Genomic DNA, 22,810 nt, shown 5'->3' on the forward strand with positions numbered 1-22,810 from the left:
ACTCGGTTTACGTTCTTACAGCATAAATGACTGTGTTTACAAGTATAATTGTGTGTACATCACCCACCCCTAGACAGATACATTCAAAACTGCAAACAAATGTGTCTTCATTCATCATGTTAAACAATTTATAGTAATGATATTTTAAATACACATTGACATTAAAAATAACATTGATCATTAACTAAACTATCAGCTGTTTACAGCACAATATAATAGAATTTATTTGCGTCACCTATTATAAAACAGAGAGTAGTATGAGTTTACAGTAGGGTTCAAAAGTTTGGAGTCAATAACAGTTTTAAATGTTTTTTAAAGAAGTCTCTTAAGCTCAACAAGGCTGCATTTATTGAATCAATAAGAGAGTAAAAAAGTAATATTGTGAAATATTGTGATTATTCTTGATTATCTGATTATTCTGATTATGTTAAAAATCAGTGATCACTGTTTTGCTGCTTAATATTTTTGTGGAAACTGTGATGCAGTTTGAAATAGAAATCTTTTGATACATTACAAATGTCTTTTCTGTCCCTTATGGTCAATTTAATGCATCCTTGCCAAATAAAAACATTAAACATTCTTTCACAAAAAACAAACAAAAACTATCGACTCCAAACTTGGTACAAGTATGACTAATGTGCAACTTTTGGCTAATATTATATATGTTATGTAGGCTAATATATAACATTTATGTATTAATTGCTTTTTGTATTTCCAATGTGTGAACAGCTTGTAACACAATGTAATAATGGTTTTAATAATAAAAGCCTGTAGACTGATTTTTATGTGAAGGACTCGGGTCGGTTTTGCAGGGAAAATCCAAAGGTTGTGATGGTTGTGCTCACATCTAGAAAACCTCTCTCTTTCATTCAGTGACACATGAAATGAATGCATATACAATGTTCAAGATAATACGTTGCTAGCTGCAGTTTACTTAACGGCCACCGGTGTCGCTAATAACAAGGGTTTATGAATTTTACATAATAGCGCCGTTAAACTAATGAAAATATTACTTGGTGAACTTTTTTTTTTTTTTTACTAATTACCATGGATTATTTTTATTGAATTTAGGTGCTATTTATAAATGCAATAAACCCTGAGACATTTTTCCATCATTTTACAATTATTTAGGGGAGTTTCACCATATAAAATCCTTTAAATAAGGTAAAATCACTGTACCATGTGGTGTTGTGAAGTTTAACGGTTTATTTCACAATAATTTTGACCATGTCTCATCCAATCAGAATGCAGTTCATATTGTGAATAATGAAACAAAAATAACTAAATTGACTCGTGCATTACGTGTATTAACATGCTGATGGTAGTGATTCAGATTATATCTCATCCGGTGGACAATGAAAGGAAGGAAAAAGAGAAATGAGGAAAAAAGGGGTCAACAGGAAATACATGCATCATCTCCAATGTCCTGATGGCCGGATGGGTTTCATTGTCGAGTAACTCTCAGGGCTGCAGGGTCTTATTTAGGAATGTCCAGGAACTCAAAATATCGTATTATTTCTCGTTATGGAATCTTAAACATTTGCATCTAGAAAGTCCCATAATCATGTTCTTGAAACGAGCACAGTTTGCAAATTCTGGTTTGAGAAACGCTAAAAATGCAACAAGACGTCATGTACCTTCTCTCGACCTCAGGTGTGGACACGGCGCTAGACAGCCCCAATGACTCCTGGGAGGGTAAATAAAGACATTTTAGACTCTTAACAGCAAATAAAGAGTGCCTTTCCCACAAAAGCACCAGTTCCTGGATGGGTCACTCTGTGATTAATCCACCCACCTGGATTTCCAACCGCAGCTGAAGGGATGTTGTTGATTCAGCCTTTGCCTGAGAAACAAAGTCACGCAGCAAGTTAAACAAAACACTCAATGACAAACTGTTCATTCCTTCAGTCTCTGATAACATTATCTTGCCGAAACCACATGACACATCTCACCATCATTTTCATTGTGAAGCAATATTTATAAGTATATATCAGTGTATGTGGCAGTGGTGTTTTAAAACGAGGAGGCAAAGTCCTCACATTTTGAGCAAATCAGCATATGAATGATTAGAATATAGAATATTAGAATATATTTTAGAGAATGAGGAATATAGAAGACTTCTGAAGGATCATGTGACAATGAAGACTGGAGTAATGATGTTGAAAATTCAGCTTTGCATCACAGGAGTAAATTACATTTTAAAACATATTCAAATAGAAAACAGTTATTTTAAATTGTAATATATTTTCACAATATTCCTATTTTTACTATATTTTTGTTCAAATAAATGCAGTCTTGGTGAGAAAAACATAAAACATAAAAAAGCATCTTACCAACCCCAAACTTAGTAGTGTACGGTAGTGTAGGTGGAGTTTATTGAAAAAATAAAAGGATTCAGAAGTGCACAATAAGCCCTTAAACAGAAGCTTATGCGAGTGTTTTACCGTCTCTGCTTCTTGAGCCACTCTGCGTTTGCGTAACTCCTCCATTCTGTCGCACACTTCGCTGTAAGACGTGCTGTAATACTCTGAATACTCTTGGGCCAGGTCCTCAATGTTACCCAGAGAGCCATCCTACAACACACAAACAATGCACTTATTATTTGCAGTTTGAAAACAGCAGTGTGGAAAAAAACTGCATTTATAATCATTGCAAAACTGTGACGGATATCCAGTTCTCAGATCAAACCACACTCAAAAGAGTAGCTTTGTGCCTTTGAAAGCTGTTTCAGATAGACTCCAAGGGCCCTGTCATAGACCATGTGCAATGTAGGGCCAGGCGTCGCACGCAAGTGTTTTTTACTAGTTTCAGCCCGACGCAGTTATCATTTTCACGTCCTGCGCCACTTTGTTTAAATAGCAGATGCATTTGCGCCCATTTGTGCGCCCATGGGAATGCTGGTCTGAAAACGAGGTGTGTTCTGGCGCATTGTTGGCGCATTGCTATTTTGAGGCAACTGAAAAATACTACACCATCAACTGAAACCTGGTCTAAAGTCAATGGCGCAATATTTTTTTATTTATTTAAAGAGCGCGTTAGCAATGTGCGCCTATAGGCGGGTCCACAACGCATGTACACTTTGTCCTGTAGAGGGTTTGCTTGCGCACTTTAACCTCACGCATGAGCAGATCCGTTTCCTCGCTAGAGAAGCGTTCAGTTTTTCCGCTTGTAAATTCCGTCATGCAAATAGCGAATCTGCCATGGCGCGAGCGCAACTGGCTTTTAAAGAGAATGGGAGATGAGACTCGTATCGGTTTACTATTTAGTCATTTTAGGTTTCAGAAGGGTGCACACGAGCGCCCCCTTTGCGGTCGATATGCGCCCTCAATGCACTATTGCCAAGCCCACAAGACACTTTATGTCTGATTACAGTCAATATCCTGCTGGCCTTCATCATACTGCAGAAATACCTCTGGGATCAACAGATCCATGAAAGGAGAAGCCCAAACTCAATATTCACGGTCAGAAGAATTCAACTTTCTCTCAGCATGTCTTCCTGGTATTGTATGACACACAGAGACATGACCTCTCTTGTAAACTTAGAGAGCCTGAGGTCAAAGCATCATCTCAAGATCTGCAAGCTCATCTCCTAAAAAATTCCCTCAAATATTTTTAGCACACTGAAGTTTTAGTCAACTATGTCACCCATATATGCAAAGCACACAATGTACTTTAGTGGTGATGGGAAAGTTTTGGGATGCAGGGAATAGAAGAATGACTAAGTTTACAAGATTAAACGATGAGAAAAAAAACAAAAAAAAACATTATAAATGTTCTTCTAATACAAATACTCTCAGTTGAACTCAGTGTGAAATGCTGTTGAAATGACCCAAGGCACTGACAAAACACATTTGACATTAAAACAATGACATTTAAAAGGCTACCATGTATTTTCATTATTCAGGTCAGTTGACAAAATATCAAGAAACATCTCCCCAGGAGTAATATCAAATCAAATATCAAATCAAATGTGACATTCAATGTAAAGTGAATCCAAATAGAGTACTTTCACTGTGCAAATATTTATAAAAAGACAACAAAAAATGCTGAAGACATTGGATGCAGGCTAAAGAGGACATATTTAGACATTGACTAACAGCCACACAATTCATAATAATTAAATATTATTATTAATATGATTACATTTAATTATTATTATTATTATTATTATTATATAAAATAGTGAATAATATATATTTTTTATTATTATTAAAATAAAATAAAATGTTGAAGACAGGATGCATGTTTAAGAGGACTAATTTAGTTATATAATTTACTAATAATATTAATAATAGTAATTAAATATAAATAAATATTAAACATGATATAGCTATTAAATCAATATTATTATTAAATTATATATTAAATATATTATATTACATTACAAAATAAATAATGTATTTTATTTAATAAATAAAATAAAATAAAATAAAATAAAATATAAAACCTTTACATAAAAAAAATAAAACCTTTCTGGAAGACACATAAACACTCACAAACTTACCAAGATATTCATCAGGTCAGCCCATACATATGAAAAACTGTCTGTCGTGCTCAAGTCCCCACAAATTTCTTGATCAGTGTTTGTTTCATTATCCATAGTCAAAAATATAACACTGCTCCAAATATAAGACTAGAGTTTTAAAGGAACATCCTTACAGAAAGCGAGAAGGCAAGAGCCAAATGTTGTTCATCCTGTCTTGAGATGGGATAAACATAATGCCTCACTCATGGGCAAATTATTGAAGTGAAAAGCACAAATCTGGAAAGTCTTCTGGCTTTAACGCTCCTGCTGTCCAACAATCAAACCACAGCCAACTGGAGTCAAACAGCATGAGATTTAGTTACAACACTTAAAGCAGCCAATGAAACTTGTAAACAAACCAAACGGAACGAAGTGGAGAAAACGAGATTCACTCCAGTTCTTTTAGAAAAACCTTTAAGCTTTCCCTTAATGCTCTCCTGCACGAGTGCAAAAGCCCCTAAAGTCTGTCCGGGTCTCCATGCACCTGCGCGCTCATCGCTGATGTTCACAGACACTGAGCAGCTTATTGAGGGTGATTAATATTCCACAGACTGAGCAGCGCTGTGCTGGAGGAAGTGACACTTCCAAAGACTCAACTTGGCTCAGATTTACATGCATCAATGAGCCCTCAGAGACGTCCATTCAACACCCCGACAGCCTTCCAAGACATAAACAAGGAAATTCATTATAAAAACAAACACCTCAAGCTAAATAAGATATACAGATAATAGTTTAACTGATGAGTAGGTCTATATGTTAATGTCTTTAATAATGTCATTAGCATCACTATTATGACTGTTCATACTTATTAATGATTGAAGATTAAAGAGATATTTATCTGACAAACACTTTACAGTACTTTAGATCCTGCAGTTTGTTGAGGAGATGTGTGTTGTTAATCCTCTATGTGATCAGACTTAAGATTTTCACTTGATTTTAACCACCTTGCATTACCCAGAATACACAAAAAAAACTAGCAAACACCTAGAACACTGTATCAATTACAAATCAATGCACTAATAGGATTTAGAATAACTTTTAGAGTAGCAAGTGGACAGCAATGACAGCAAAAACACTCAAATTAGCAACTGCTTAGCAACGACCTAGCAACCATTTACAACATCCTAGCAACAACTGCTGGCAAACACCACTCGCATTTTATGAAAAAAAAAAAAAACCTTTAGTTGCATTTACTTTAACTATAATTGATGTGAATATTTAATAAGGTTATTAAACCCTTAGTAGTAATGTAAAATAAATCTAACACTTCAAATGAACTTATATGATGCAGTTTTACTTTAAATAAATTTGTTTAGGCTTGGAGTTTATAAATTTTTTTTTTTTTTTTTTTGCTTTATACTTATATTTTTATTCCTGCTCTAAATACTGGTAAATTTAAAGGATTTGTTGATGAGTGAGGGAAACTGAAATACATGTTTAGAGTGTTTATAATGTTTGCAAACATTTCATTGTATTTACATTATTTATTATTTACATTTATTTACATTATTTCTGAATGACCCAAATCTACCAAAACTGCTAACGAAATGCCAAGTAACAATAACAGAGTCTCACAGACAACCATTAATCAAAGTGTTGCATGTGTAATGTTAAACTCCTTATGATATCAGAAGAAGGATCAGAAGAATATCTATTAGCCTACCTGTTTATTTTAGTATGATCATTACATATATAAATGATTTTTTTTTTAAAACGTAATAAAAATAGCATTTCTCTAGGGAAATGTTATATCACAAGAAATATCGTTATCGCAATACTCAACAACAATATCGCATATCGCATATTTTCCCAGTATCGTGCAGCCCTATTTTACGGTTTGTGATGCAGCTGCTGTCAGATTCGATACAGCTGACTGCTTCATCTTTTAACAGAAGTTTCTTTGCAAACTCTCCATAACACTGTACCTCGTCTACAAAACGAAATGCTCCGAACAAACATATAATTCTCCGACGTGATTCAGAAAGCCATTAAAACAAACCATCAACTTGTTTCCGGTGCTGGGATCCTTCTGAAATCTTTACAGAGACGCAAACGAGCTGTTTAAAATGGGACGCGTCAAAGCAAACGTTCTTTCACTCTTCCATTTGTTCTGTTGTCTCAACCGTCTCAATTTCATGCAGTATGTCAGAAACTGAACGCGCATCTGTATTCTGTATCCAGTGTAGACAGCGTCAGTGATTATAATGGGTTCTATTTGCTTTTGACGCTCACATCCAGCGTAGGCAAAGGTCAGCTGTTAAACGACTGAATGCCAGTGGGCGGGGCCTATGGTGTGACGCTGTAAAACTATTCGTCGATGTCTTGCTCTGGAGGTGGTCATATGCAAATGTATTCGCCCGTGTGACATCACAGATCCCGCAATGTCAAAACGAGCTGTTTTCGGAGCTTGATTTAATGAATGCTTTTGTTTATAATGAGAAGGACATTTTAAGCAATGCAACTTGCAGGATGTTTTAATGCTACAAAGAACTATGTCAAAATATCAAGGCACATTTTATTACTCTTGTCAAACCAGCTACTAGCTGAATTAGAAAATATGCATCCCATAACTAGTGTGTTTAGCACTGTCCAGATGGTTTAACACACTCATTCTGGTCTTTTATAGTTATACTGAGGTTTATGCTCTTTCTGTATTCTCACAGACACGGTCTAAAAGTAGAGTGACCACTGTGAAACTCTGACCCACTGTTTGTGTTTCTTTCCCCACAGTCCTCCAAAAAAATAAGGAAAAAACATGGGAGATAAACATGGGAGATCTCTTTTCAAATAATCAAACATGTCTTGGGTTAGACTGTAAACTGTAATTTGCTAAAAATGGCTCAAATGCAGTGTCTTCTTCAAGAAAATTCTGTAATTTAATATCGACGAATGCAGAGCAGATCTGAGGCACAGAATAGATTCTTATACTCGTGAGACGCTTCCTTCATCGGGCTGAAAACATGCGCATTCCTCCACCGCGAGAGGCACAGGGGTCTCGTGGTCGCGCTCTCTGTGACTGGCTCGACTGTCCTCGAAGAGAGAACCATTCATTTGTTAAGTGACATGCCCTCCAGTCAAAGCTGCGCGAAATCTGGCCACTTTTCATCAGTTAAGAAAGGCAGCGATGCTGAAGAGAAAAGCTCTGTGACGGGACGTCTCTGATCTGAACACAGCCGGCCTGTGATAAACACTTTATTATGGTTCAATCACATGATCTGCTCGCTGTCTCCTATGTGCAGCCTTTTCATTGCATGAAAACAGCAATTTTCAAGCAATAAAAAAGAGCTATGAGCAGTGAAGCCACATGTATGTGCATGAATGTGATCATAACAGCATATCAATTATGCACAGAAGAGAGAACTCTCACAAACCTTATGAACAAAAAACAATATATATATATATATATATATATATATATATATATATATATATTATATTATATTATATATATATATATATATATATATATATATATATATATATTATATATATATATATATATATATATATATATATATATATATATATATTACATTATATTACATATGTTATATTATATATGTAATATTAACATATATTGTGTTTAATTTTTATATATTTTATTTATTCTCAATTGCGATTGTCATTGGATTCGAATATTTATTTTAATGATTTTTTTTTTCCAATCATGGTAATTAACAATTTGGGAAGAACATATGCTTAATTGTCATTAAAAAAAAATAATAATAAAAAATCACAAATTAAATGAATAATCCTATAAGTAGACAGAGCAATATAAATGATTTCTTTTGATTATGGTGTTAAATGTGACCTGGATATGTTCTTGCCAGGTTTTGAGAGAATCACTCTTATATAATCCACTATTAAGTATTATGTTAATCACCTTGAATGAATGTTAAGTATTACCTTCTACATAATATAAATGCAAATCTGAACAGAAACGCGCCAGCTAGTGCAAAATTAATTCAAACATTACATCAAACATCTCAAGCCACTAGTGGGACAGGAGCATGACATTCTACTGTAGTTAAAAGGGTTTTAAATGAGGTGCAATGTCACATCACCCAGGGAACATATCATGGGCTCAAGGGTCTCAGCATGTGTCGGGACGAGCAGCAGCTCATTTATCTTCTCCTCTCTGTGTACAGGCCGCTCTGTTGCCCTCCTCATTAACCAGGGAACCCTGGGCATGATGAATGAGATGACGGGGGTGAGGGGGGATTACACCCGCTATAATGGCTCCAATTCCCCGGGTTATCTGTCTGAATGACTGCACGGGTAGCCGAGGGTCACGCCACGTTCACCTCAATTAGTTTTCAACAGCTCCTGGGAGACGATATCTCTGAAGGGAATGTGTCTGTCGCATCGATTACACTTCATACAGGCTACATGAAGCTACATCAGCTGATTGATTACTTTAACAATTATTACAAGTATTATACGTTTTTTATATAATAAAGTGCCCCTATTATGCTATTTTAAAGTCTCCGAATGATGTTTTGGAGGTCCTCTACAACAGGTTTACATGCATCAAAAGGTCAAAAAACTGTTTAATTTCCTCATAATATACATTGAACATCACCACATTTTTCAATGATTCTCAAACGACTTGAAGGTTGAATCATTCTCTCTAAATCTCTCCTTTCCATGAGCTACTCTGCTCTGATTGGTCAGATGGCACAGTCCGTTGTGATTGGTATACCGTGTACAGCGCCTGTCGGAAATTAACGGCAATTACCATTACTGAACTTCAGCTCCATCCAGAGGCTCCTATGTACATTCAACATGTAAAGACAGTAATGAACAATGACGTCGATTTTACCATATCAATCTGAGCGCGAGTCCGATGATGAAACATTGAAAGATCTAGTCATTCAACCCAAACCTCCATGGCAAGGATGACTTACACTGAGTGTATCACTGCAATACACGTCCTGTTCGAGGTACATTATGAGATGTTGCAACTGTAATTCCTCACTATCAGCATTAACAAGTGCATGTTCATCAACAAACCGATGTGTAAATCAATTTTGTTTTCTGGAATAATGCAGTATTTATTATAAATGATTCATCCATGCACATCATTATGTTTTTTAAATTCTTGAGCCCTTGTAATCTTTAATCAAAATAACTTCCTTCCCTCTGGCAATGACATCTCTTCTCTGATGATGTGTTTACCGGCATGAGGGCGGGGCAACCTGTCACTCACATGAGATCGACCAATAGCAAACCACGTCCATCCAATCAATTTCCCATTGACAAAATCAAGTCCCGCCCTACATTTTTTCCTTGATCAAGAAACTGTTTGAGTTGGAAATACGTCACAAAAGGGAAGAAAAGGCTATCGCAACTTCCATTTTATGCCGACTTTTAATATGCACTAATTTGCGTACATTTCCAGAACAAAAATCTAACATTGGATAAAGCCAAGTTCAAAATTCTTGGTGCTTAAAGCTGGGTGCACACTGTACGATCTGGCCATCTAAGACACATTTCACAACTCCTACAAGATTCCTCTGTTCCTATGCTAAAATCTGTAGTCTTTGATCGCTAGTTTGACATGTTCGTATCAAACTTAACCCCTGATGAAATTCTGGCAGTGTCTGAGGTTTTGAGGCACAGTCCTATAGTGTGGCTTCTCCTACGACAACCGAAGTAGAATAGAAGCCCAGAACCTGATCATGCAATTAGTGGGACAACAACAAACCACCATTTGCTCCTCACACACGTTCTTCGTTTTTGCCTGTAGTGTCTCGCCTTAAAGGGACAGTTCACCCAAAAATGGAAATTCTGTCATTAATTACTATGCAGATACCACTTTTGAAGTTAAACCACAGGAGTCACATGGATTTCTTTAATGATGTCTTTAACTTACATACACACACACACACACACACACACACACACACACACACACACACACACACACACACACACACACACACACACGCTCCATGAAGCAGCCGGGACACGTTCTGGCTCTGGGAAACAGGAAATGACACAACCAGGAAATCTCAACGTTACATTCAGCTGCATCACTGTCATTGATTATCCCACACACAAATGTGGAGGGAGAAAGTCTTAAAGTTTATAATTGATGAGTATGTTCTGCAGCTGGAGTGTGAGGAGTTTCTGTTTCTCTCGCCCTGCCTGGAGTCCACGAACTGAAACGTTTACGCCAAACAGTCTCTTTAATCAAGTCCATATACTCTGATCTGATCCCTGTCTGTTTCTCAGCCTTCATGCTTTTACTTCAACACTCTTCATTCATTTCATCATCTTCAAGCATATATATTATTCATTCACTCATTATTCTCAACAGCGATTCTCATTACCATAATAAACTTAAAACATGCACAAATACAATTCAATTTATTGAAATGGGCATGTATTAAAGCAGTACACCAAACACTAAAAGTAAAGCAAGTACTGTTGGTTGAAATATTAATATAATTTTCAAACAGACATCTCAAAAAGTTTTTCTATTTATGAGAGAAATGGAAAAATAAAAGGTTAAGGGCCAAATTTCTTATTTACAAAACAAAATAACTCTCATTTTGTGACACATCTTGCCTTACAAGATGGATGTTCACACAGTTTGTGGTGCTTATCTGAGCAACAGCAACTGAATAAACGACAACATCTCCTGCAACATAACCAAAGCTTTACCTTCCTGATAAACAGAGCAGACTGGGGCTAGTTGTCACATGGGAAGAACTCGGAAAGTCTATATTTCATTAGCTATCCGTTTTTTTCTTTCAACAGAGTAAATGTCAGAATGGAGCATCTTTTAAACGTTATAAATGTGTCCGTGCTAAGAAGATAAGTAGATGCAAGAAGGAAAATATAACTCACAATTCAGTTTGCAAATACATATAAGAGAGAAGACCAATTGGAATTCAGTATGCAAATGCTGAGCATCCTAAGGCAAGTCCATAGGATTTCAAACTTTATTCTTAAATTTCTTAAACCATATAACCATCAAAACATAATCTAAAGCTGAAATGATCTATACAATAATCTGTAAATGTTTAAAAAGTTTAGGCTGAATTAATTGTACAAGATTAAACAGTTAAAAACATAAAACAAACTAACCAGAAAGTTTGAGCAATATCAACAGAGAGCATCTAATGATCTTCAAAAGCATTGACATCATATTCACACAAGTGTGTTAATTCACTTAAAGCATCATGATAGTTAGAATATGTCCATTCACAAGTTCCCTTGGAGAACAAAGTAAAACACCCTTTGAAAAGTCACACACACTCACCATTGGTCTCCAGTCTAACATGCGGCTCCTCTGTGTTCAACAAGCTCAATTTGACTGCTGAAACTTTCCCTGGACGCTCAGAGAACAATACACACGCCGCTGTGAACGGAGGACTGAGCAAATGACATGAAATATACTGCAGGGTGGAGCTCTCTCTCTCTCTCTCTCTCTCTCTCTCCAGCTGCGGGACAGTCAGCGCAGTTAAATAAACTCCCTCCTGTGCTTTAAAATGTGTGTCTGTGAGGCTGATGGGGCAGAAGCAGATAAGATTACCCTGACAAAAGCTGAACAGATCTCTTATTATCAGCACGGGTAAAAAGATATGACCCTTATGCTGCTGACGGGAGGAAATCGAATTCAGGAGGGGACAGAAAAACAGTATGTTTTATACGAGGAACCTGTGCGTGCTTGAACAGATGAATGACAGATATTAGGGTGAGTCTCACAAATAAATGTCAGGTTTATACTTTCCTCAAAATTGATATATATATATATATATATATATATATATATATATATATATATATATATTTTTTTGCAATTATATATTTATATAACCAATTTATATTTTGAATGAAGAAACTTAAGCCTAACATAACAATTAAGAACATATTCCACATTCTTTAATTACTGTCAAAGATTGTAAAGCATATATAAAACACAATATAGTATGACTTGCATAATATAATAGAATATAATATAAAATAATACAAAAAATATTGAGTATGACTTGTCAAAAATAGGCTTTATCTTCTTCAAGTTTTTTTTTCTTTTTGGTTTGAAAGTAAAACATGATTAATATAATATAATATAATAAATATAATATAATACTAAAATATTGAATTTGACCTGTGAAAAAATAGCTCTTTAAATAAAATATAATTTCATGTTTTTTTGTTGTTGTTATTTGAGAGTAAAATAAGGCTTGTATAATATAATATAATATAATATAATATAATATAATATAATATAATATAATATAATATATTGAGTATGACTTGTGAAAAAATAGCTTTATCTTCTTAATGCAAATTATAATTTCCAATTTTTTTTATCTTTTTGATTTGAGAGAAAATAGGACTTCCATAAAATAATAATATAATATAAAATATGAAAAATAGGCTTTATGTTTTTTATGCAAAATATAATTTGCAGTTTTTTTATTTTTGGTTTATAAGTTTTAAAAAAATTAAACAAACTACCACTTATATATTTCTTGACAGTATTTGTGAGATTGACCAAATAGGGAATAGGGAACCAAATATTCTTACTACTAACTGGTTGGTGAACAAGCTCAAAGACTCAAAGACGCAGAGCACTAAACGCCAGTAGATGGCATCAGACAGCATGAGTTTGACATCACTGTGAATTACAAGAGGTTTGTCTGGACAGCAGTATTATCTCAAACAATCTCATGAAACTGATGAAAACCCTTACAAAAACCATAAATACCATGGTAAATGAATACAGTAATTATTCAGTACCATGGTATATATTAAAAAGTACCAGTACAAATCACGTGCCTCATGGATTAAATGTGTCCTGTAACTTCACACATGATTTTTCACCTGGTGAACAGCTACATGTACAGTAGGTCTGTGTAGACACCTACACTGATTATAATGAGAGTGATCTATCTGTTGTGTCATGTTGTTCTCTCTCCAATATCACAAACTTACAGCACTATCGATCTGTGAGACTGTACGAGGAAGTGACTGCGAGTCTGTCAGTGGGTTCTGACATCATTAGATCAGTAGCAGTGCACATTACAGTCAGGAGCAGATGGCCGGTCGGGGGTCTGCATCATGTCTGTGTGTATTTGTGGACGGCGGGCACATGCCTGAGGGCGCAGAGATAGGCGAGTGCCAGAAAGGGCATTTTTGCGCACCGGTGCACCGGCAGAGAAACTGAGCCTGTCTGTCCGCATCTCTCCTCACTGGCTGGCTGAACTCACTCACAGTCACAGTACCGCACCAGTTCAGAAAACTGCACTCTGGACCACTGGATATATGATTTCTGTTTGTCACATAAAAAGGCAAAATAGGTTGCAAAAAGGATTTCTGCATTAAGTATTTTGATACTTTGAAACTTACTTCACAACTGATAAAAATGTAGTATGAATGTAATCCGGACGTACTGTACAACATCCGCCATGTCGTTATCATGTGACCTACATCGTCAGTTGCGTTGTTCACTTCTATTCACAAATCCGCCAGGTGTATGATAGGGCCTATAGTGTTATATAGAATGGAAGTAGGCATATTCGTAGGCATTGTCTTTGTCTTTATGAGTCAAAACTGCCTGTTTACTTTTCCAAGTTTCAGATAGTGATTGGCACAACTGGCACAAGACACTCTGTCTAACATTGGACGTGGACTTCAGGGAGAGAGAATGCGGCCCCTTAGTGAGAGTCACAGAATCCCACAGCTCCGGCATGGTGAACACAGAGTGATTCACAAGTCCTTGACTTTTTGTTTGTTCCATCCAGTCAAGCGAGAACACACATGCGACTCATGCCCATAACAGCTATCACTCAAAATCTAGCGTGATGCTTCCGGATATCTGGTTCTCTTGGGGTCGTAAGCGCCATGTTGGTCATGTTGGGTGATTGTGTGAACTCAGCATGACCCTCTGTGTCTGAATAGCCGAAAGCATGTCCAACGGGGGCGCAGCTGTGCAAAGTAAATTCATTCAGCATATTTATTTAGTCTTTGCATTATGTAGCTTTAATTTTGCCCTCTTGAAAAATCAGGGCTGATTCAGAGGTTTGCCAGATGTTTCGACGTTCCAGCATCTCACACAATTACACCAATCAACTTTTCTGTGCCAATCAATCTACTAATTACAATTTACGAATGCTTTTTCTCTCATATCTGCATGTAATTTTGTCACCGGTTTAAAACAAACACACACCATATAAATATCAGCAATGCAAGTGACACAGCATTTACACCCCATTTTACTTCCGTAATGTGAAATATTTAAAATAGTGATATTCAACAGTGAAAAATATAAAGTCTTGATTTTGTTTTTGGGGTCTACTAGAATACGTTTTCATACTTGGATGTGCACAAAAAAACCCCATTATTTTTCCCATATTTAACATTGTTGCAGCACCTCTCTTCCCAGTCAGTCAGAAACGCTCTGTTTAGTTCCGGTCTCTATGAAGCCCCTCCTTCCGAAAAGCAGAATGTGTTCTGATTGGACTTGTGTGTTGTGATTAGTCAACGACTCCGAGCGTGTTTGGGAGATGTCCCGCCCCTTACCATAACCGTGAGTTTTAACGCACTACTAACTCCATTCAACCTGGCCTCGCCACTTTATTTTGCGTATACCTTAGGCAGGAATTATTTAAATAAGGAATATTGTGATGTGTTCGTTCCCAGAAGAAAACTCAAGACTACAATGGAGGCGTTTCAGGGAGTTCAGAGTGCACTGATATAGAGAATAACTCCCTTTGGAGTGACTTTGTGCTTTGCAGATTTTTATATGCTCAAACAGCAACATTACACACTAAAGCAAGTTGAAAATGTAAAAAGCATAATAGGCCCTCTTTAACCACCACTACTGTGGGAACTATTGGCAATATTACAGAAAGCATTACCTAAAACTGACCATAGATATTTGGCTATATGACCTTGGTGACATCAGCTGAGCAGGAAATTCATTTCAGAGGTGGAGCATTTTGACAAAAACCTTTTTCCCCATTGGAATAACGTGCAAAGATCAATTGTGCACAATAGCATCAGGAACCTGTATTTAGAAAGTAACAACACAGTTAATTTCACGTTGATGTTAATAGTGACAAATGACACATTCATGATACTCCCAGCGGACACATATTCTGTGGGATATAAAGTGAACAGACTGTAAATAAGATGAGCGATGTGTTTAAGACACTGCCTCAGCTTGAACCGTGATGACCTCCTGGGCAGCAGGCCGGCGTCTGCATGGCCCGTCTAACAAGGACAGACAGCTAAGTGAATTTTGACAGGTCTCTAGAGGCACATGGGGTTAAACAGACGCGTCTCTTTGTAGCCAGCTGTCACTCACCAATGCGCTCCTGTCACATGATAAACCAGCACGCTGACACACACTGCCAGCTCCAAAACACTGGAGCCAAAACACTTAAAGGCCCCCGAACTCAAAATTTACGTTTTTTAGCTTTTAGCATGAATATGTTAGCCTTAAGGTTATGAATAAGCTGGTGTGTTCCAAAACAATGACAACATTCGCATTTAGGAGATATAAGCATTCAAAACTTACAGTCTCTCACTTCCGCTAAAATGGATCACGGATTTTTATGACATCACCGCAGACCTTAGTTTCTCATCACATCTTCAGTCCAATCAAATGCTCTCTAGAATCTGAAGTGTTTCAGGGGAAATTACGTCAACACATCATACAAAGCTATGCGTTCCAAGACACTTGGCAGTGGGCTTTTAAATAATTTCCAATAAAATGAGATAAAACTATGCCTGATGTGTTTACACATGTAAATAAAAACATAAAATATAATGCAATATGGGTCTTCAAATCTGAAAACAATATCATAATCTTGGAACAATATCAAGACTGACTTCCATGTACTGTAGATGAACAACAAGAAAATAGTCCTGAAGCTAAATTATTCTAGATGTTGCTATACTATGTGTATTTTTAGCATGTTTACATATTTTATGTCAAGGTATCATGTGATGCACCATTGTGCATGATGCGCTTTGTGTTAAAGTTTATTACTTACACTTAAAGAGTATGTCCAAATCACTAACCCTTCAAAATGGACAATAGCAGCACCACAAGAGAATTATTATTAGAGATAATGTTTCCTATATGCTATCTGATGGTCACATGATTCTGCTCTGCCAAAGACTGAGTGGAATAGAAGCCTAGTAAACCACAGAGGAACAGCCTATAGCAGCATAGTCATACATATATAATGGCTCATAATTTCTTTAAGAAACACGTCTCAAAGACTCAACCTTGTGACTCGCATTTTTCCACATCATTGCCCGGCTCACTGGATTCAGTTACCATGACACTACAATCCCACGAATCCTTCAACAGGCAGACAGAACCAGACTATCACATTTCATCTATGTCCTCATGCTAAAAAATACCCTTTTTCCTTTCTAAACTCTGAACTTTCTTTTAAACACTGTTTAATTTAGAGGAGCGCCGTTGTGATGTTTAATTACCTACGGGTGAGTGATCTAAAATTCCTATGGACACGATCCGCCAAACATCGGTCTGCAGGGTTTTAGGCATGCTATCATCTCAAAGAAAACATCTCAGAGCTCTCACTTGCTGATAAAGTCAATAAAGGTGACTGGTGACTGACCCACATAAAGCTGGCCCACCTCAGAGTAACAAGTGCATCTATTGTGAAAGTCCTAATTAAGATTTAATCAGTTCCTCTAAACTGCCTGCAGACGTTCCCTCAGAGACCCGGAGCTACACCACTGAAGCATGACCTGAAGTCATCTATACGATAACAAATCCGGCAGGTGACCTTACCTTCAACCAAAGCAGCTGTCGTGAAAGAGTGTAATCCATTAAATCTAGTATTAATCTCATCTAACAAACCTAAGCAGACCAAAGTGAATTTAAAGAAGGACTTTGCTTTAGAATAACATGAACTTGAGTCTGTTTTGATTTGGGGATCATATATTACACAATGGCACAGGAAGGAACTGTAATACTTGCAATAATAAAGAAAATTAAAGGGATAGTTCACCCTGCGTCCTCTTGGGTTAAACGCTGAATCCGCTGCTCCCAGCGCTGACCTCTCTCTGCCATCTCACTGTTGACGCTCCTGATGGTTTGACTTCGCTCCTCTGGGCTTGTCCTTTCCAGCACACTGCCTCTGACACCTTGATCTTTTACTTAGAAATGTTCTAGGGATCATTTTTACCGCTTACACAGCAACACATCATACGCATCCCAGCAGATTCATCACCAGCACCTGAATTCCTGACAACCTGTAGATAGTAGCCTCCATAGCAGTCTTATACTCCCTACACTCTCAAAATAAATGTACAAAAAACCCCCAAAAAAAACTCGGAAGGGACATCTTTGTACTTATTTACCCCTAAAAGATTCATAATAGTACATTAATGCCTCGTTTCAACCGAGCGGTAAGGTAGAGTACAGGACAGTACGCAGTTTTTGCTGTTTCCCTTGTCAGAAGTTGTGACTGTTCCCCTAATTCCGAACCGTACACCACTTTTTTGGGACCCTTCCGTTGGAGCTAGACTCACTGCAGAACGTTGATTGGTTGACAGAGAATCACTTGCTAGTGCTAGCAGGGAAATAACAAAACAAGAGGCGCCATTTCTTAATACAGTTGAAACACGTTAGTGTTTCTTCTTGTGACAAACAGCCACATGCCGAGAAGCAAGAACAAGATCTGCTGTGTGTCCTCCATTGATGTTTACTGTGTCGCTTTTTTTCTTCGCACAAGAATGTAATCGATCGCTACTTTCCGGCATACACCATGCCTATCAAGTAAGGGTACTGTTGGTGGTGGAAAGGCTAGCCAGATCAGGGTTTACCGTCCCGAATCATACTGTACTGTAGGCATTTGGGTTTATGTTACAACTCCAAGCTACTAATAAGCCTTTCAGATGAATCTGTATGTTAACTGTATATTATTACACTGCCGTTCAAAAGTTTGGGATCGGTAAGATTTTTAATGTTTTTAAAATAAGTCTCTTCTGACTTGTACGCATGACATGCGTGATTTAGTAAAAAGAGGGAACAAATTATTATATTGTGCGCATCTTAAAACAAGAGAAGGAATTATTAATTCGTGGCCACAATATACATATTTTTGTCCACATGTCATGTGCATGGCTCTTTGACTTGAATGATCAAAAGTGAAGATTTCCAAGGCAAACATTTTTTCTTTATAGTAATCTGCAGTGATGAACAGCGCACAACAAAAACAGGAACATTCATTAAGAAAGTAAATAGGGTCCATTATGAATTCATGTTGATTATAAGTCTCATAGTTATAACTCTTCTGGATGACTTGCTTTACACGATGTTAATTAAAAAACAACAACAAAACAATTAAGCGTCTTTTGTCTTCACACATCACGTACATCAGACACTAGACAGATGCGACATCGCATCCAATAATGAAGGAGTCAAAGCTGTGCTGCTGGCATTCAATACGCATCATGAATCATGAAATAGATTGATTTTTCAGTCGATGTGGGCCAGCCCTTCCCCTCCCTCCCCATGTGGCCAATTTAAGGCTGGTTGCCCAAGTGTCAGGTTTTCACTGCTTTCTGCCCCGTCAATAAGATTCAGCTCAGAGTCTGAGTCTCCACCAACACAAGAGCCCGTTTCCCCCGCCGCAGCACCGCAAGTGCTTAAAACCATCCTGAAAACTTGCTGACACAGAAAACCGCCTTTCTTCACTCAGAACATTTAATAAGACAGTCACCCTGAGAACGTATAAAAGGAAATCCAATCTAACATCATCACTATAAAAATGATATATTCCAGCACTGAATCATGTCGCTCATGCTGCAGGAGCGGCAAAGATGCAAATTAAAAACATAATCATTAGAGGAACAACATTTAAAGGTGTAGTTTGGGTTTTACTAATATCCAATCGCACAATTAAAACCGAGCCAATCTGAATCCCACTGCAGTCAGATCAGTGTTGGTAAGAGCTCTGCTGGGTCTCACCTTATTTAATGAGTGTCTCCGTATCCCAATCCAATCTTCAATGAGAGCAGCACCGCCGGGCAGATTGATATCTCAATTACCCAGCTGCGCTCCATTTATCTTCCTCTTGTCCGTTTACTTCCTCTCCTCTCACACCATCCCTTTCTAAATTACCTCTGCTCTCACTTCATAGCTGTTCCTCCCATTTCCAAAAGCTTTTTATTTTCCTGTTCCAGTGTAATTTCTCGTTCAGAGTCACAGACGAAGAACAAAGCAGCAGAACAGAGAAGAACATTTCTGAAATTTTGCAGCAAATTCTTAAAGAAAGCAATAAAAACTGTAAAAAAAGCTGATGCTTTAATTTTTTAAGTAAAATCAACTTGGCTGTTTAAGTTAAATTACATTAGGTCAGTTGACTTAAAAAAAAAAGTGTTGAATTTTAAATAACTAATAAAAAGTTGAAAATTGCTTAACTTATTTTAATGAGTTAAAGCAATGTAAAAACATATGTTGTCATAACTTATTGATCATCATTTTTTACAGTGTATGATTAAATACATAAATGCTCCGTTAATAGTTAAAATTATATATATATATATATATATATATATATATATATATATATATATATATATATATATACACACACACACACACACACACACACACACATATACATATATATATATGTGTGTGTGTGTGTGAGTGCGTGTGTATGTATGTGATTATATATAATTATATGAATTCATATTATTAATATTATGAAGAAAACTCTTCTGCCAAGTAATAGTTCAGTAGTTCAACACTACTATTTACAGTTGATTAATGCCTCAACTTGTTGCCTGATATATAAAATATAAATATTTTGTCAAAGGTATCCATTTATCACCATTTTAATTTTGTAGTCCAATCAGATTTTGGAACTATCCAAGTGGTAATTCTATTCTTTAGGTGGAGACTTGGCTAAGCAAACAGAGAAGCTGATGAAAAGCAAATGGGAGAGGAGAGTTAACTTTGATAAGATTTATGCTTCCCCTCATACTGAGAGAATATTCCTCCTCAGTTCAGGGATATTAGCTTTCAGCTTTAGCGAATCATCACAAACACACAAAATCACCCCATTGAAACCACACGCAAGGCCTCAGACTTACTGTCTGCTGGGTTTAGAAGCCAGTCAAGGATATTTTGGATGGCTGCTTCCTGAAGAGCAGCTTAATAACATCCTTGTCAGCCAGTTTCCTCTCATTTCTCATTTTCTAATAAAAATGCTCAATTTGCATTTGGGTACAGAAAGCCAGATTCACAGCAGAACTCAGTATGACATGAATGCTGAATCAGACAAACCCCAGGGCACACAAAGAGAAAAAAAAAGAAAGAAAATTGGGTTGTTATTGATCTTGGTTAAACAGTTAAACTTTAATGGCAAGTTAGTGGTGTTGTAGGTGGACTAAATCAAGTGACCTCAAATGTAAAGGACGATAAAAAACAAACATCATGCAAAAAGGCAAAGATTTAACCACAAACAGAGAAGGAAAAAAGAAACATCCCAAAAAAGCCTCCAATTCAAGAACTACCCTTTATTAATGAAATGCTAAAAGTGCAAAAAAGTACAAGAAAAAGTTGTAAATATCATTGAGGCAATAAAAACAAACAGAAAGTATGCAATATTTCATTTAAAGCACCTCATTCAGAGGTCAACTAGGTCCATCAGCAGAATGAACATTTTGTCAAATCGTTCTTGTGTACTGTAAATGGTTTGAAATGAATGCAACAATTTAGACAATAATGTTTTATGAATGCTTTACACAAAATTCATGCTAATGTTTCTTGAATGGGACAGTGTCATATTCGCACCAGGCTTTTTAAAAATGGCGGGTGCTGGTGTTTCGTATGGCAAGAGTTCGGCCAATCAGATTACACTATGTCACTTGTAGTTCCTATTGTGCTGGGTTAGACCCGACTCTGAAGTAGGAGCTAATTTAGTTCCCCCAAAAGGCGTTCCTAGAACTAAAATCGTTCCAGTCCTGCGGTAAAAAAGGAACTTCCGCCATTAGTTATGAAAACGTCCCTATTATTATACATCTGTGTGTCGATCCAGGATGCAAAACTGATTATTTTATCAGTATAACATTCCTTTAAAACAAGCATCCCTCACAGTCTGATGAAAATGCCTCAAGTTATCTATGCTGAACATGACAAAACTGTGTTCAGGCCAAACTAGGATACCAGAGATGGAGAAAAGTGACAGGAAAAACAAGACAGCTACTGAAACAGATGCTCCCTTTCACACCACAGAATGAGTGAGAAAGTACAAAACACCAGAATCGTCTTTCAGGACATCTGGGACAGTCTGCAAACACAGAGTACAGACAGTGAAGGTGTTTGTTCACAATGCAAGCTTAATGCAAAGTTAAATGCATTTGTACTAGTTCCTCGATGTGTAAAATCAAAATAAAACAGCATTTGCGACCCATTTAACTTACATAATGTGACTTATTTGAGTAAAACAGGCCTCAACGTAACATTTTGGACGTCATAGGAGAAAATAGAGCGTGCAGTGTGTGTCCCGAGGGAGTGTCACCTTGTGATCGGCACACAGAAAGTATGCTGAGGCCACAGCTGTGTAATTATCACTCTTTCCACTAGGATGCTCTCAGTGGTTTGCGATCCACTGAAAAACAAAATCTGGATTTTTTTGGAAAAACAAAAGGTAAGAGGAGAAACAAATCGGATGTGATGGCTTTTCAGTGACCATTCATCAATGTGACAGGCCGTCACAGTCAGTGTACGGAAGAAGATTCTTGGGGCAAACCTCAAGCCATCTGAGCGCAAACCACTAGTGCAGGACAGAGAAACACAGCAAAACAAGCGGAAACGCAGATCGGGACTTAATTAAAGAGAAGAGACAGAAGTCAAAGACTGTTTCTGTCCACTTCTGTTATTGTTACTGCTATTCTGTTATTACTTTTTGGTACTATTTTATATATTTATGTATGCATGTATAGTTTGGGGTTGGTAAGAATTTTTAAAAACGTTTTTTTAAAAGAAATCTCTTTTGCTCACCAAGAGTGCCTTTATTTGATCAAAAATACAGTAAAACAGCAATATTGGGAAGTTTCTTTTTGAATATATTTTAAGATGTAATTAATTCCTGTGATGCAAAGCTGAATTCTGGCATCATTACTCCAGTCTTCAGTGTCACATGATCCTTCAGAAATCATTCTAATATGATGATTTGTTGCTCAAGAAACATTTCTTATTATTATCAATGTTGAAAACAATAATTACAATATGCAATCTGTTTCAAATAATGTGTCAGTTTTTGTTATTTTGTT

At 36.7% G+C, this 22,810-nt stretch overlaps 1 protein-coding gene across 4 annotated transcripts in view; it reads right to left on the reverse strand.

Moving 5' to 3' along the window:
- Positions 1-22,810, reverse strand: part of sash1b (SAM and SH3 domain containing 1b) — a 105,308-nt gene that overhangs the window by 20,607 nt on the left and 61,891 nt on the right. For 2 of the 4 annotated variants that reach the window (XM_084097617.1, XM_084097618.1), the window contains 3 exons: positions 2,445-2,573; positions 1,796-1,843; positions 1,638-1,687 (listed from right to left, as the gene is read on the reverse strand). In XM_084097617.1, coding sequence (XP_083953743.1) covers positions 1,638-1,687; positions 1,796-1,843; positions 2,445-2,573 — 227 coding nt within the window. Of the gene's footprint in view, positions 1-1,637; positions 1,688-1,795; positions 1,844-2,444; positions 2,574-4,504; positions 4,733-11,795; positions 11,931-22,810 lie in introns of those variants that run through there. The other 2 variants (XM_084097620.1, XM_084097619.1) reach the window with 2 other exon arrangements.

The sequence above is a fragment of the Abramis brama genome (assembly GCF_963993115.1).
Source record: "Abramis brama genome assembly, chromosome: 21".
Lineage (NCBI taxonomy): Eukaryota > Metazoa > Chordata > Actinopteri > Cypriniformes > Leuciscidae > Abramis > Abramis brama.